Source organism: Phalacrocorax carbo, chromosome 1, assembly GCF_963921805.1.
Source record: "Phalacrocorax carbo chromosome 1, bPhaCar2.1, whole genome shotgun sequence".
Lineage (NCBI taxonomy): Eukaryota > Metazoa > Chordata > Aves > Suliformes > Phalacrocoracidae > Phalacrocorax > Phalacrocorax carbo.
Genome location: NC_087513.1, coordinates 163,027,423 through 163,042,569, shown reverse-complemented (window position 1 = coordinate 163,042,569; position 15,147 = coordinate 163,027,423). Strand labels below are relative to the sequence as shown.

Sequence of the window (15,147 nt, the reverse complement as noted above, 5' to 3'; positions counted from 1 at the left end):
AATTTGAGCAAAATGCACAGATCAAAAATGAACTTCCTCTGCCATTGACTGCATAGGAACTCAGAGGTCTGAAAAATGTGGAGTAAGCAGTCTGGGCTGCCATCGTGTTCTGGTTCTAGGTGACATGCTAGATGTCTAAATCTCCTTTGGCACCATGACAGGCTTGTCTGAATGTGTCCACTGGGGAGCTGAACTGAAGGTAAGGAAGATGCTCCAAGAGGCTGAAAATGGTGGAGTTTCGTACTTTGTATTTGCAGAAAGAGAAGAAAGGAGGCTTTCCACTCCTTCCCCAAAGCCAAGTTAGAGGCATGAACAAGTGTAAAGGAAGAAGTCAACTGAGAATCCTTTCTGTAGGCTGTGTACATGTTTTCTTTTTTCTCCGGTCTTCCTTTTTCATTGTGAAACAGAATAACTGTTCACAAAGAGAACCACTTCGCTGAGCAGACTTCTGGTGTCTCAGTTGGCCCTTAAGTCACTACCAACCCTTTGTACTGGAAGAGGAAAACTTTGTGAGGGCAAATCCAGAGGTTTTGAAGCAACATAGTTTTTCAGACTGTTTTGGTTCCTGAAATGACATGAACATGTATGAATAAGTGGCTGTCTTGTATATCACAAAAGATCACCAAAGAAAACTGGTTTGTCTAGGTTCAAATAAGAGGGTGAGGAGACACTGGAACACAATATACAGACCCAGGAAGCAAAACCACTGATCTCGTAAGATGTAGTTTGGAATGGGGGAGAAAAACCTAGGTTCTCTGAAATGCCGACTAACTGATAGCGGGTTTTTCCCTTTTTTTTTTTTTCCAGATGGCTTTTGATTCTTAATTATCATGAAAAGGTAACCATCCAATTATCTAAAGAGTTGTTGACAGTGTCTTATGCTAAAGGAAATAATGCATTGTGACTATTACTGTGTGTGTGATTTTATTGTCTTACATAATTCTGTTGCAGAACTTACAAAACTGCTCTTGTCTTCACAATTTTTGAACATAAATTGCAGCCTGCCACAAAGTGTAAACACATCGTGCAGAATGCTGACTCAGCCAACTTGTTTTGCTTCCACAAATTCTTTATGTATTGTAAGTTGTCATATATTTTTTGTTTTAAGTGAGTAACATACCTGATAAAGGTTATAGATCCTCATTTCTGCTTTCATTGACAGTAACTTTCCTACTGAATTTCTTTTGGCTTACACAGGTGACCCTGGATAGACTTAGGCTTAGATTTAATGAACAGTTCTGTGTGTATCAGACAAGAAAGTGTAACGTTAGCCCTCTACGTCAGAGCCATACTTGCAGGGCACACAGAAGTAAGGAGCGATAAAGTGTATTTTAACCACTAGAGAGCATAGATAAATCAGTCTAACTACACACAGGCAGCTGATCTTTGGAAAGGGCTACTGCCGGTTTTATATAATTGCTTTTCAGAGGAGAACCACAGAGTGTTTTCACTGAACATAAATGAAACACCTTGGCATCCACTGAAGCAGACTTGGATCGGGAGCGCTGGCAGCCTCTCACAAGAAGCAGTTTTGTTGAACTGCCTTTGAAGAGTTTGAACTGGCAGTGCTGTATTCTGTCTGCAGGGTGGCTTGGCTGAGAACGTTAGGATTTCCCCTGACATTAAGCCATTAAAAAAAAAATCATTTCCTTCCCTCCCACCCCCATTCAGAAGGAGAAACTATTTTTACTGCCAGACTTGCTGAGTATTAGTCCCTCATGAAAGGAACAGCAGAATTAAAACCATTTAAGGTTTTAGTAATTAAAGAGCAGAAGACACAAATTAAAAGTGTATTAAGAAACTCATATTTAATGGACTATTAGATTTTATTTTACAATCAGAAAATGCAAAACTATGAAGGAAGTCAGAGATAATTAAAAACTGACAAGATATGAGAACAGTCTCAAGAACTTGGGCTGGAGCACTGCTTTGGGTAGATGGGGAGGTAGGAGGAAGATACCACTCTCAGTCACACGAAAGTTGTGGACTGTGGCTCCCAGAATCCAACAGCTTGGACAGCAGTCTTTTGCAAAACCATTTAAAAAAATCACTGATTAAAAAAAAAAAACACACCTGCTTTGTAGACTCTTTTTTTGTCTCTTCCTTGGTCCTCCATCTTGACGGTTGATTTCCCCAGAAGGGTGTACAGCAATGGCATTGGTGCTGCACTAGTGCCAAACAGAGTGGAATAATTAGTTCACTATCTCCAAGTTGTACTTTTGTTTATATATTACAGAAAATTTTGTCATTTTTTTGCAACATGTAATCCTCTTAGTTTTTTTCTGATTAGGCTACCACTGCCTTGCTGGTGAGTCTGTATTTTGTATATCTGCAGTTTGAATTTATCTTTGCTCAATACCATCAGGTTGGGTGTGGGGCAAACTATTACATTTAACAATGTTGTTTTGAAATGGATTGGTTATTTCTTGCGCTTGAAACCACTTCAAACTCTATCTCACTTGAAAAATTATAAACGCACATTTTCATGTATGACCCGAGCTTTTAATTACAATTTTGAATAAAATTGCTTTGAAATTATCATTATTTGGCAAGTCCATTTAAGATTTGTCTTGCAGGTGATTATAAATGGAGTGTTTAATAATTTGTGCATGCATTGTTCTAAGTATCACCTTTACTCTGTAATTCTCTAGGCTGTTTTTCACAATGGGTGAAAGGGCGTTTTTCACCTTTTCAGCTTGTCTTGGACTTCTCTTGGAAGTTCTGTAAAAATATTAAACCTATGTATGAAACTTATAAAATTATAAGTTGCCACTGTAACTCTAGAGCTTGCTTAAGTGTTCTGGATGCCTAAGACATATTGCCAAGAGTTCTGAGGCTACAGTGGAGAAAGAGACAACTAGTCACAGATAAAGAACACAAAATGTACGAGAAAACAAAGGAAATAATACACTGTTTCTGCATGATGTTCCTGTGTTGTAAACACTGGTGGTAGTCCACTGCTCTTTCCTAAGACAATCTCGTTAACATCTTTTTCCTGTTCTGAAGGAAAAGCAGCCTATTGTACCGAACGCTTGTTCTCCCTGTTTCCAAGAACTTGGGTTTGTCTCAGTAGGGAACACTTTAATCTCCCACGCACATGTGCACGCTCTCGCACATCAAAATACACGTTTCTTTGCAACAGAAGTTTGATACTAAACAAGCAACTGCTTTAAGCAGCAACGATAAAACCGTGCTCAGGTGCTTGGAAATACTGAAATGCTGGTGCTCCCTCTTGTGGTTTACCTAGAAGAAGACAAGCCAGCGAAACTGGCGCTGAGCATGTGGATACGTTGGCTCCTGCAGCTGGAGCTCAGCTGGAGATTATTACAAGTTAAAAGGAGAAGCTAATCTTACTTTGAGAAATCTTCATTTTCACCTGCTTGGATGATCGGAAAGTGCCAAACCCCTGTATTGCCTCGTGGCAGAGGCACCATCCGCTCCTGTGCTGCTCGCAGAGGCTAGCTGGCAGAATGAGGTGCAAAAAAAGAGCATGCTGTATTGGTCTTCTTTTTCTACTCTGTCTGACACACAGCCATCTACCTGAAAGTATTACGCATCCACTTGCAAGGGTTAAATCTGAATCAAGGAAACTTCATAAATATTTAATGCATTGTTTTTCTGGATGAATATTTCAGGTAGTTTGGTTAGTAATATGTTGCTGGAAATGCTTGTGACTCATCAAGAATCTGTTTCTCGAAGAAAGTATTCACTTGTGTATTCCTAGGAAATAAAATTAACTTAACCACATCTTTTTTGTAACAGATGTATTTTCAACCAGTCCATCCCTGCCATCTCATTCGAGCTTTTTTTTAGAGTTATTAGGCTTCAGCTCATGAGTGTTTGAGGGGATTTAACTGTAAGGGATGGTGGCAAATTTGTGATCCGATAGCTAGAACTGAAAGCCACCAGACTAATCACTAACTAAAACATGCATTAAGTAAAAGCAGTTTTAAATGCCTGCATGGACTATGGCCACACTGATGGCTTACAGGTCTGAAAGACTGTGTCATTCTAGTGAATACTTGACACATAGCCCATTTACAGGAAACCCTGGATATATATGTATCAAAAACTTACAGCACTTGCTATGCTTACCAAAACAAGCGTGAAACAGTTAAAAGAAGGGGCAATTTTTGGACTCCTGGTTCTGGTTCCCAGCTAGAGCTGAGTCTAAGTCCATGAGGTTTTATACCCAGAGAAGTGTTTTGTTCCCTGTTACTCTATGCACAGCAGTAAGAACAAGTGAAGCAGACTATAGACACGCTGCAAGACTGGAAGATGCTCATCTTTTCAGTGAATTTCACAACAGCTTATGACCCTATGTGAAACAGAGAGTCTCAGGATTCCTGGCACAGTGGTGGCGTTTAAAGATTACGGCATAGTTAATCACCGAGACTTGGCATCTCTAGTTCGAAGTGCACCACAGGACTCTGCATTCAGTTTGCTCCAGTCATTTGATGTGAAATAATTTCAGTAGAAATGCTGAGATCAGAAAGAACCATTTCTGTAGTGGAAAAAGACCCCTGTGACTGATTTCTCCTATTGAGCATGTGAACTTAGAGGACCGTATCCCACCATGATCGATACAATGCTTACACCATTGCCAGTCCTGTGTAAATGTAAAGGTTTACGATGCTCCAGTTTTCCCAACTGTAAGTAACCATAAGTAGACATGCTACGTAATTGCACAAAGCAAAATCAAACTGCCATAAAGTTCATGTGTGGCACTAATTGCGATTTAACTGCATGGTTATTACAAGAGCTTTTAATTAACCCAGTCATCATACTGTGGCATACAAATTGTGCATAATAACAGCATGCTGAGTATAATGACAATAGGTTTGTCGGAACTGTGAAAATCAGGGGTTTTATAATTTTCTGAGGTTTCTTTTTATGCCCTTAAATATTGAGCAGTATTTAAGAACATTTGACCAAAAGAGGAAAAAAGAAAAAAAAACAAAAACAAAAAAACCCACACACAACAGAAAAACCCCTAGTAAGTTGCTGAGGGTTGCCTGTTTAAAAAATTTACAGCAGTCTTGAGTTCTTCCTGAAATTCAGTGAGATGTTTAATTCTCTCCTGAATAACACTTCTGGTGATTTTTCAGTCTCGCTTTTCTCAGGGTATTTTCAGTCCCCTCGAGAATAATTTTATACTCTTCTTTAGGATGTTGTGCTTGAAGCCAAGAAAAAACACTCTGTGGAAACATTTGGTGGGAATACCCTTTCAGTGAAATTGGAAGATAGTAAGAATACATTCTGATTAGACACTGCGGCAAAACAGTCATTTGTTAGGTCATTAGCGTAGTGAGAGCATTCCCCTTCTCTCAAAGTTATGGCTCCAGTCTGTGTCTCTCAAGACTGATGGTAATGGCACTGAACAAATTTTTACCTGGAAGGTTAATTTTGCTGCCCAAAGTCTCAAAATAAACAATGTGGCTAATGGTTATAGTTGTAGCCCTTCAGAAAACACGGGAAATACAACTAAGTGGCATTACACTGTGTACTCCTTCCTGGAGAGCTAAAGAATGCATCAGGAAAAAAACAGACATCAGAAAAAAAAGCAGACATGTTATGGAAAGTGTATTTATCTATTTTTCAGACTATTGTCAGCCCTGTACTGGGAAATGAGATACTGACATTTTGATTATAAATTGTTTGGCTCACGGAGAGAACAGGCACCTGAAGGCAAGATAAGAGAATATGACCTTTTCCTGTGCACAAGTCTAGTGAAGAAACCGGGTGCCAGTGAAGACTGGGCCAGTGAGGGAGGCAAAAGTTCATTTGGCATGTATGTACGTACAGTTAATGGTTTAAACATGACATTAAAGTGACAGCCACTAGTGAACAGTTAAAAAAAAGGCAGATTGGGTTCAGCTGGGTGAGAGGTACCAGCACGATGTACCAAACACAAAAAGAAGAACCGGCACCACACAAAGCCAGTCGTCAGTCGGTGGTCCCAGGGGTTTAAATGTCAGAGATGTGAAGAAGATGACAGATGATGACATCAGCATTGTGCATGCTTGTACGTGCTGACGTAGCTCACCCTGCAGAAACTGTGTCTGAAAGTGACTTTGCTGAAGGCTGGTGAGCTAACTTTCAGCTGTGAGAGCTCTTGCTGTCATTAACAGAACGGAGTTCTCAGCAGTATGATTACTGTCATGCACGTCTTTGTGGGAGTGGCGGAGGTGTACGTGGGGCTGTACAAACACTTTTTATCATTTAACTAATGCTGTTTTCAGAATTTTCAAAAAATGTCTTTTGGAAAAAATAGTTTTTAAAAAGACATTTCAGATAATGATTGGATTTTTGTGGTGTTTATAAATTTTACTCAAAATTAATTTTTAAGTCAGATTTGATATTTTAAACTAAGGTGTATTTTTAAATGTATCAGCTAATGCAAATCTCCCAGTATTGCACACTGCATTTCTTGAGACATTCACTCAAAGAGGATAAACAGAGAGAAAGGTCATTAGACAGTGTTTTGAAGCAACCATTTAATACATGCAAAACAAACATTGTCCACATTCCAAGCCACTATGACTGTAAAAATTATTGATTTATTTTTTTTCATTTTAGTCAAAGTAAAATATACTAAGATTTTATTGTAAATTCAAGAAATATAGTTAGCTGTGGATCCTCCTGCCTTCCTAGTAGAGCTGAATACTTATGTCTTTTTCAGCTTACCATAACTGGAGACATCTGTCTGTCTGTCTGTCTGTCTGTCTGTCTATCTATCTATCTATCTATCTATCTATCTATCTATCTATCTATCTATCTATCTATCTATCTATCTATCTATCTATCTATCTATCTATTTTCCCCTGACCCAAAGGACTGGTACTGATCTGCTTAGGGTCTGCATTGGTCAGTGACTCATCCCCACTATGTTTCTCCTCCCCTCACAGGCTCCCACCCTGCATGCAGTCAGCCTCTGAGAGTGCCTGGACAGCTAAGGTGCCTCTTTCAGATACGTTAAGGCGCTTAAGACCTGCAACAACCTACACACCTAACCCATGGCTGTCATGGGACAGAGCCTCCTTCCCAGACATCTGGATATGACACTTTCTGTCTGTTAAACCTGTGTTTTTATTCTTGATAAGACAAAGAATTGTTGAAGAGTGTATGGCAAGCTGGAACTGAGGGAACCCAAAACATCAGTTGCTTTGTCATAGAGGCTGATCATATGCATAATGCTCTCCCTGTCACATCAGTAAGCGTAAGAGAATACGAGCAAAGTGAGACAAGTAAAAGGACAAAAGCATTTTTTCCCTCTGGCAGATCTGCATTATATCATTGCAGAATGACTGATGGGATAAACTGCTGCAGAGGGTGGCAAAATGCAGCACTGAAGGGCCAGACTAGCACAAGCATGGGTGAAGCCTAGAAAGAGTGTAGAGACTTACGGGGGGAAACACAAGTCCGGTTAAGCTGATGAAGAGAGTGGAATAATGTGCTGTGAACAGCTAATATGGGAAATAGTGGAAAATGTGTGAGGGACATTTGAAACTGAATTTGAGGACAAGAACAAATGTACTAAGATGCTGTCCAAGAAGACACTGCCTGTGATAAGAAATGGTGAGGTGGATACTTCAAGTGACGTTTAGAGTGTATCCCATTAAGTCCCTTAAAGGACATTAGCCATATGTCCAGGGACAAGTATCTTGCAGGTAAATTCATGTACCTCATTTGAAGGGGATTCAAACTATAACTTGAATGCCTAAGGCTTGTGAATTGCAGCCAAAAGAGACTACTGATTGTCAACTTTAGCCTCACTTTCAGTTCTTAAGGTGAACACTTATTCATATGTAGTAATAATATGGATTCATTCTTCTTTGACTGGCCTAAACGAGTATATTCAATGAGTCTTTCATTATCACCATTTACGCCATGCATAAAAACAAACTCACTTGTCAAAATTAGATATGTTCATTTTATTTTAAATTTTAAATTTATTTCTTAACTAACACTACAGCAGTTCTTAGTTGGAAAGGTGATCCCTAAGACTTGCACTTCTCTCTTTAATGTGTGTGATGGTAACTTGAAACGTGAGATTTATTTCCTTTCCCTGTTCTGACATTTGGTGATATAAAATGCGACAGGAAACAATAACCCTTGTTGTATAGCCTATGCACCCTTTCCTCTTCCTTATGGTAGCATTTTGAATATGTTTCTGCTTCAGAAATTGGATCCCTGTCTTATAGCCAACAGCTATCTCCTCTCTCCCTTTTTCTTTTAAAAAGTTGACTACCTATTGAAATTGAGTTTTCATAAATCACATACGGTATTCATTTTGCAGTAGTGCATGTGTGGTAGCTGGCACAAGATATGCACTGTTCGGTCTGCTTAATATCTTGTCTGATGTGATCTCCAGCATGAAGTCTGTCTTATGTAATAAATATGTTTGGCCCTAATTATTTTTACTCAGTGACTTGGAAGAATAATGAGCTATGAACATGAATTGATATCCTCTATTGTACAAAATGCTCGGTATCACATTTCATAAAGAAGAAAATGGGAGTTCACGTGAATTTGTGTCTATTGACATCTAGATCAGAAAGCCAGGCATATAAAATCCCTTGATATTTTCAACATCTATGGTCCGAATCATTAAGCTTACATCTTGGATCATTAAATTTACATCTTGCAAAGTTGTAATGCAAGTCTCCACCATGCTAACTGTTCACTGTATGCTCTGGGTAACTGTGCTGAACATGCCATAATAATTCATCAACCCTGAAAGAAATCACAAAGTTCAATGCATATTAAAAATGTGATTGGGGTGTATTACAGAAAAAAGAATGGAAATACGCTGCTGTTCTCAACACATCACATTCTCTTGAGGTTAGTGTTACTGTCTGCATAACAATGGCTTTCCTCACAGGAAGGAAGAAAGCCACAATCAATAAAATACATGTGGTGACTTGCTTATACACTTGGTAGTCCTTCAAGAGGAGTGATGTTATCTGGGTTTTTTTTCTACTGTAAAATGACTGATTATCTGTTTACTGCATTCTTTATGGATAGAGTGTTGAGATGGATGACAATTAGTAGTACTTTTCGTAGCTTAATGTCCACAGAACTTTCTTTCTTATTAAAATGGACTTAAACTGAATTGAGAGATACATAATAAATTTTGTTTACATATATTCTTTCCTTCTCGTGGCTTTTTTCTGCTTTTAGGTGATCAAGGTGTGTGGCCCTCCTGTAAGGAAGCCTACGCAGTCTCCAGGTTGCTCCTTTGATCAGAACAGAGATAATCAAGGGTTGAAGATGTTCTCAAGAGACAGTGAAGAAACCCTCGCCACCAGAAGAAAGTAAGACATTAGTTTTACAGCCAGAAAGAAAGAATAAAGTAAGCCATTAATTTTACAACAGAACAGATTATATTCAATGCAATGGCATGCATCACTAGAGAATAACTAAAGAATGGAGCATTTCAAAAACACAGTCTGCTGTGTTATAGTTTGGGAAGAGTAATTTCATTACTAGATTTTGTTTTCTGAAATAATGGACATATGACCAGAGTCATTTGGTGTGGTTTAAAGTATTTGAAAGAGTGGATAATGTTGGTAAAATATGAAGGTTAGCGCTATATGTGTAAATTTTCAAATTTCATTTAACTTGCACATCAGCAGGCACTAAGCAAGTTCCTGATGTTTTCTGATTGCTAGCACTCTGCAGACACAAAACCGTATTCTAAAAGCTCACTTAAACCCAGACTGATCCATGTTTCAAAATAACTGGTGTCTGGACTGACATCAGGGAGATTGCCCAAAAAGCCTTTAGGGGCATCACGGGCAGTGGGCAGCGCAAAGCAAAGTTGCTTTCCCATGGCTTCCCCTTGCCTCAGATGCTGGAAGCACTTTATGGCAGGCAACAAGAAGGGAGAGAGAGGAGGAAGTCTGAGATCTGCTGACATAGGTTTCAGTTTAACAACTTCATAGTCGATATCATCTTCACTTGCTGCCTCCTGGATCACTTCCTTCCTTACGAGTCACAATTGCTTTACATTTCACTTTATATTCCCATGGCAACTGTAACAATTCACATGGAAGAGCAACTTCACCGGATGCTTACAGTCTGTTTTTAAGGAAGTGCTGTTCTCCGAGTCAAACTCCACTTTATTTACATCCCATTTACTTGTGGCAGCAGGTTGCTCTCAGCAACTTTCACAGGCTTTAGCAGAAAAGAACAGGCTTCTCCCGGACTGTGTAGACTTGATTGATGACAGTTACCTTAGGGAAAACAAATGAACAAAAGGACTCCATTAAATGTGTGACTCCTAAGAGCTCCCTTATTTCCTAATATTTTTCAAATGCTTCCCAGATGAAAGTTTACATTTCAAAGTGTGTGTTGGACTACCTCTGCCTGAACTTTTCCTAAATTATTTTTACCAGAAGCCCTAAGCTGGTATTTTCTAGTACTATGTGGTACAAGAAGAAAAGGAAATTCCTCTGTGCTTTTGACACCAAAAATTGTGAGATTAATTTAAAAAATCCAAGCAGAACCTTCCCTAGTAACATACATACTTGAAAGTATATAATGCTTTTTCCTCCAGAACTTAACATTGCAGACAGCTTTTAGCAAGGAGAATAAAATGTTAAAAGAAAAAAAAAGAACATTTCCAAATAATCAGATAAGACATATCTGCCGCTTCCACTGGCTGTAATTGCACATTTGTGCTCAGCTGCCTATAATTACATGCTATCTGGTCTAGAAGATGATGATGTGAAAATTGACATTCATACCATCTGCCCTTCCAACTACTTCGGTCAGACATCAACAGGGGCTGAAATCAGTTATTATTTCTGTATTAACTTTAGCTTTGCCTCAGGATGTATTTACTAATAAACTGAATAACTGACCTTTCTGTTAGAATGCCGTTTGTCACAAGATATTACGGTAGCTGTATTTATTTCAATTTCTGTATTATACATGGATTGATTGTGCAGAAGAAGAAATTCCAACTGTTTACTATGAGAGGACTCTCTAAATGCTAGTTTTCATCCAGAATGTAAACCAAAAGCATAGACAAAATCAAAATCAATCCCACTCAATGGGAAATGGAGGAAAATTGCAAACATACTGTGCATACTGGATGCAGTTTTGGGGATGGAGAAATACAAGATGTAACTATTCATGGCTGTGAGAGTGTGGATGAATCATATTTATATATTTTAAATATATTGCTCATAGGCAATTATATGATGCATAGTTAAAATTGACCCTACCCGAGATTTTCAGAACTGCAATTTCAGACTTAGTAGGGCACTCATATCGCATTTAATCGGTGTAGTAAATCTAAGTCACTGTGGTTTGTGTGCAGTGTTTGCCCTACAATTACAAGAAAGAGCATGTGGCTTTTAAAATGACGGACCGTTTATAATCACTCAAGTTTTATCTGTTTTAATTTGGAGTAAACAATACTTAACAATTTAATTCCTTATGCCATTTTAGGCCTACGTTGACTAAATATAGGGAAATGTATAGAATATTTCTGGCATTTTTTCACAACTCCAGGCACCATACAAGAAGTTAACACAAAGTAAAGCTCGCTGCCTTACAGGGCAATGAGCACAGCATTTGCTGGTACCTTTCTTTGGGCCTGTGGGTCATAGATAACTCAGTATAGTATAATGTTCTAAACTAGAATAAATAAATATTTTAATTTTTCACAAGAGGAATGGGAGTCCCAGGAAGAGATTTTCAATACATAAGCAAACAATTTATAAACATAAATATCACAATCTGGTTAAAAACATACTAATGAAAAAGTCATTCATTTGTTTTGATTTATGTACACAAACCTATCATTAGCTCTGGGCATCTTGACAATTACTTAAAATAGCAATACATAATTTATAACCTACCAGCACAGCACATGATAAGACTGATGTAATTTTTCAGACAGTGATTGAAATATACGCTAAATATTTAGCACCTGCATCTTAAACCCATCTTACCTAAATCTTGAGTTGCTCCATAACACTAGCAAATACTCTTTGTAGTATTTGTAGCACTGTGTAAGGGGATTAGTTGATAGCACTTTTGAAAAACAGAAGACTTATTCATATACACCTTTTTTTTCCTATGCTTTTTTAAAAATATTTTTTGGTATATTGTACAAGTACCTTGCAAACTGTATCACAACTATGCAAGAAGATTTCAGGTTGGAAGAAAATAATTCCTGTTCCAGAGCATAAGTATTTTTTTTTTTTACTTTGAGCAATGAGAGTATCAGCTTTTTAAACTACTGAAATGTATCTGGGAGAATCAAATTCAAATTTATCTAAAAGAAAATTGACAAACTGATTTAAAAAATCATTGGAACCAATAGAGATTAATAGAATAAGCACATTCTTTATCTTCTTGTAGAAACGCACAACAGCAGTACTGCTTAATGTTATTGATTGACACTGTCATTTATTTCCTGTGTTCCCCTGTGCAGAGAATTTATCAGCCACCTCCGGCTCTACAGAGCCTTTTACGGCGGCCTGGCTGATCAGCTGTGCAGTAATGAGTTGGCAGCAGCCGATGGACTCCCATGTTGGAATGGAGAAGATGTTGTAAGAAGGTACCTTTCTGACACGCTTTTGTCTTTTCTTTTGTATTTTGTGTTTCTCTAAAGTAGCTTCAAACTCGAGACAAGTACATTGTTTCCCTAGGTATGTGTAAGGGTTAGTTCGAAAAACGAATCCGCTGAGTTTCCTTTTCTCAGGCTTCAACTGCAAACAGCAAAAAGCAATGTCCCTGCATCTCTATTTTGAGGGAAAAAAGAATTCTACTCTCCTTCAGACATTTCTCCTTCAAATTTACAGCAACTAAACGTATACTGGAAAAGAAGCTGGGATGGCATTTACAAAATACAACTGGAGAAAGAGAATATGGATTTTTGTTTGAGCTTGATCTTTATAAAATGCTCCTTTTAATACAGAGTGTATGATAGCAGGTTAAAGCTATTTGCTTGAAACTTTCTCTGGCTCCGAAGAATGAAGTAATCTCTTAATATATATGGTTTCTCAGGAGAGAGCTAAAAGTTAAGACATGAAGATAAAACATTTTAAAGGTGAAACACATGTATTGTTTTATGTATGCAGTGGCTTGGGAGACATCATTCAGCAGCAATGGCAAAGAAGAGATAATAATAAACTGCTATGCTCCTGGATGTGTATCTCTGGAATCAATATATTTCACAGCTTACAAAACACGAGCATTTGTGGATGTCAGAAAGATTTTCAGAGAGCCGATCTCTGTGTTTTTGCTTTATTGCTCTCATCATCCAAAGAAGTATTTCTCTGAGCAGGAAGCCCTTGTGATGACAGAGACCAAAATATTAAAAGGTTCATTGCAATTATTTTTTTTATAAAGGTCATGCCATTAATACAGCATGTAGTAGTAGGTAGTATGAAAGTTAGTCTTGAGGAAGGTGGCTATAGGGTGTGGGGTTGGTTAGGAAAGTGGGAGATAACTGGTACCAAGCAGAAGGACCAGTGACAGCCTGTGCCTTCAAGTGTCTCTAAAAAGGTTAGGTAGGAGCTGTAGTTTATTGATTAATGATACCTAAGGAAACTTTATGGATACTCTTTCAGCAAACAGCTACAGGCCTATTTTGTTTTATCTTCTTGGGTAGTCCAATGCTTTGGCAGCACCAAGGCCCAGTGAGTGGTGGAGTTCCTTGACAGTGTCACTAGGAATCTTTGTCCTAAAGTTTCAACAATATTCTCAAGATGACATGTCCTTTCTTTAGATATCTGCATTTCAGATTTAGCCCCAGTTTTACCTTCTGTGTTTTCTTTTGCTGCCCTTCCCCAAATGAGTTGTACTGCTCCTACCGAATGTTTTAATAGCAATTTGAAGTTAGCATGTTGTAATTACATATTTCCTAAGAACAAGGTTCTTGTATCATTACTTTTGGCTGCTTGTAGTCTTACTATTGATATTTATGTCTTTTCAAACCTGTATTATTATACTATATTATATATATATTATATTTCAGCTATTTTTATGTTATATTATTATACTATTGCTATGTTTGTACTATAATATTAGAATGGAATGGATTGGAATGGAACGGAATGAAACAGAATGGAATAGAGTAGAATAGACTATTTCAGTTGGAAGGGACCTACAACAATCATCTAGTCATACTGCCTGACCAATTCTAGGCTGACCAAGTTAAATCATGTCATTAAGGGCACTGTCCAAATGCCTCTTAAACACTGACAGGCTTGGGGCATAGACCACCTCTCTAGGAAGCCTGTTCCAGTGTTTGACCACACTCTCGGTAAAGAAATGCTTCCTAATGTCCAGCCTAAACCTCCCCTGGTGCAGCTTTGAACCATTCCCACACATCCTGTCACTGGATCCCAGGGAGAAGAGCTCAGCACCCCCCTCTCCACTTCCCCTCCTCAGGAAGCTGCAGAGAGCGATGAGGTCGCCCCTCAGCCTCCTCTTCTCCAAACTAGACAAGCCCAAAGTCCTCAGCTGCTCCTCACAGCACATGCCTTCCAGCCCTTTCACCAGTTTTGTTGTCCTCCTCTGGATGCATTCAAGGTCATTCACACCCTGCTTAATTTGTGAGGCCCAGAAATGCAACGTGAGGCTGCACCAACGCTGAACACAGTGGGATAATCACCTCTCTTGACCATCTGGTTATGCTGTGTTTGATGCACCCCACGACGTGGTTTGCCCTCTTGGCTGCCAGGACATGCTGCTGACTGTCGACCAGCACCCCCAGATCCCTTTCTGTGGGGCTGCTCTCCAGCCACTCCTCTCCCAGTTTATACTTGCTGGCGTTACTCTGTCCTAAGTGCAGAATATTCGGACTTGTTAAATTTCATGCCGCTGATGATTGCCCAATGCGGCAATCTATCTAAATCCCTCTGCAAGGCCTCTTGTCCCTCAGGGAGAGTCAACAGCACCTCCCAGTTTGTTATCATCAGCAAACTTGCAGATGGTACATTCTCTCCTGCATGCAGATCATTGATAAATATATGGAACAGGACTGGCCCTAGAATTGAGCCCTGAGGAACATGGCTGGTGACTGGTCACCAGCCAGATGTAGCCCCATACACTACAGCCCTGTGAGCCCTGCCGCCAGTTCTTCACCCAGCACACCGTGAACCTTCTCATCCCACAGTTAGA

General features: G+C 38.9%; 1 protein-coding gene across 4 annotated transcripts in view; it reads left to right on the top strand.

Annotated features, from left to right (window-relative positions):
• Positions 1–15,147, top strand: part of GPC5 (glypican 5) — a 773,121-nt gene that overhangs the window by 143,191 nt on the left and 614,783 nt on the right. For all 4 annotated transcript variants that reach the window (XM_064440689.1, XM_064440690.1, XM_064440691.1 and 1 more), the window contains exons 4-5: positions 9,184–9,317; positions 12,452–12,577. In XM_064440689.1, coding sequence (XP_064296759.1) covers positions 9,184–9,317; positions 12,452–12,577 — 260 coding nt within the window. The remainder of the gene's footprint in view (positions 1–9,183; positions 9,318–12,451; positions 12,578–15,147) is intronic.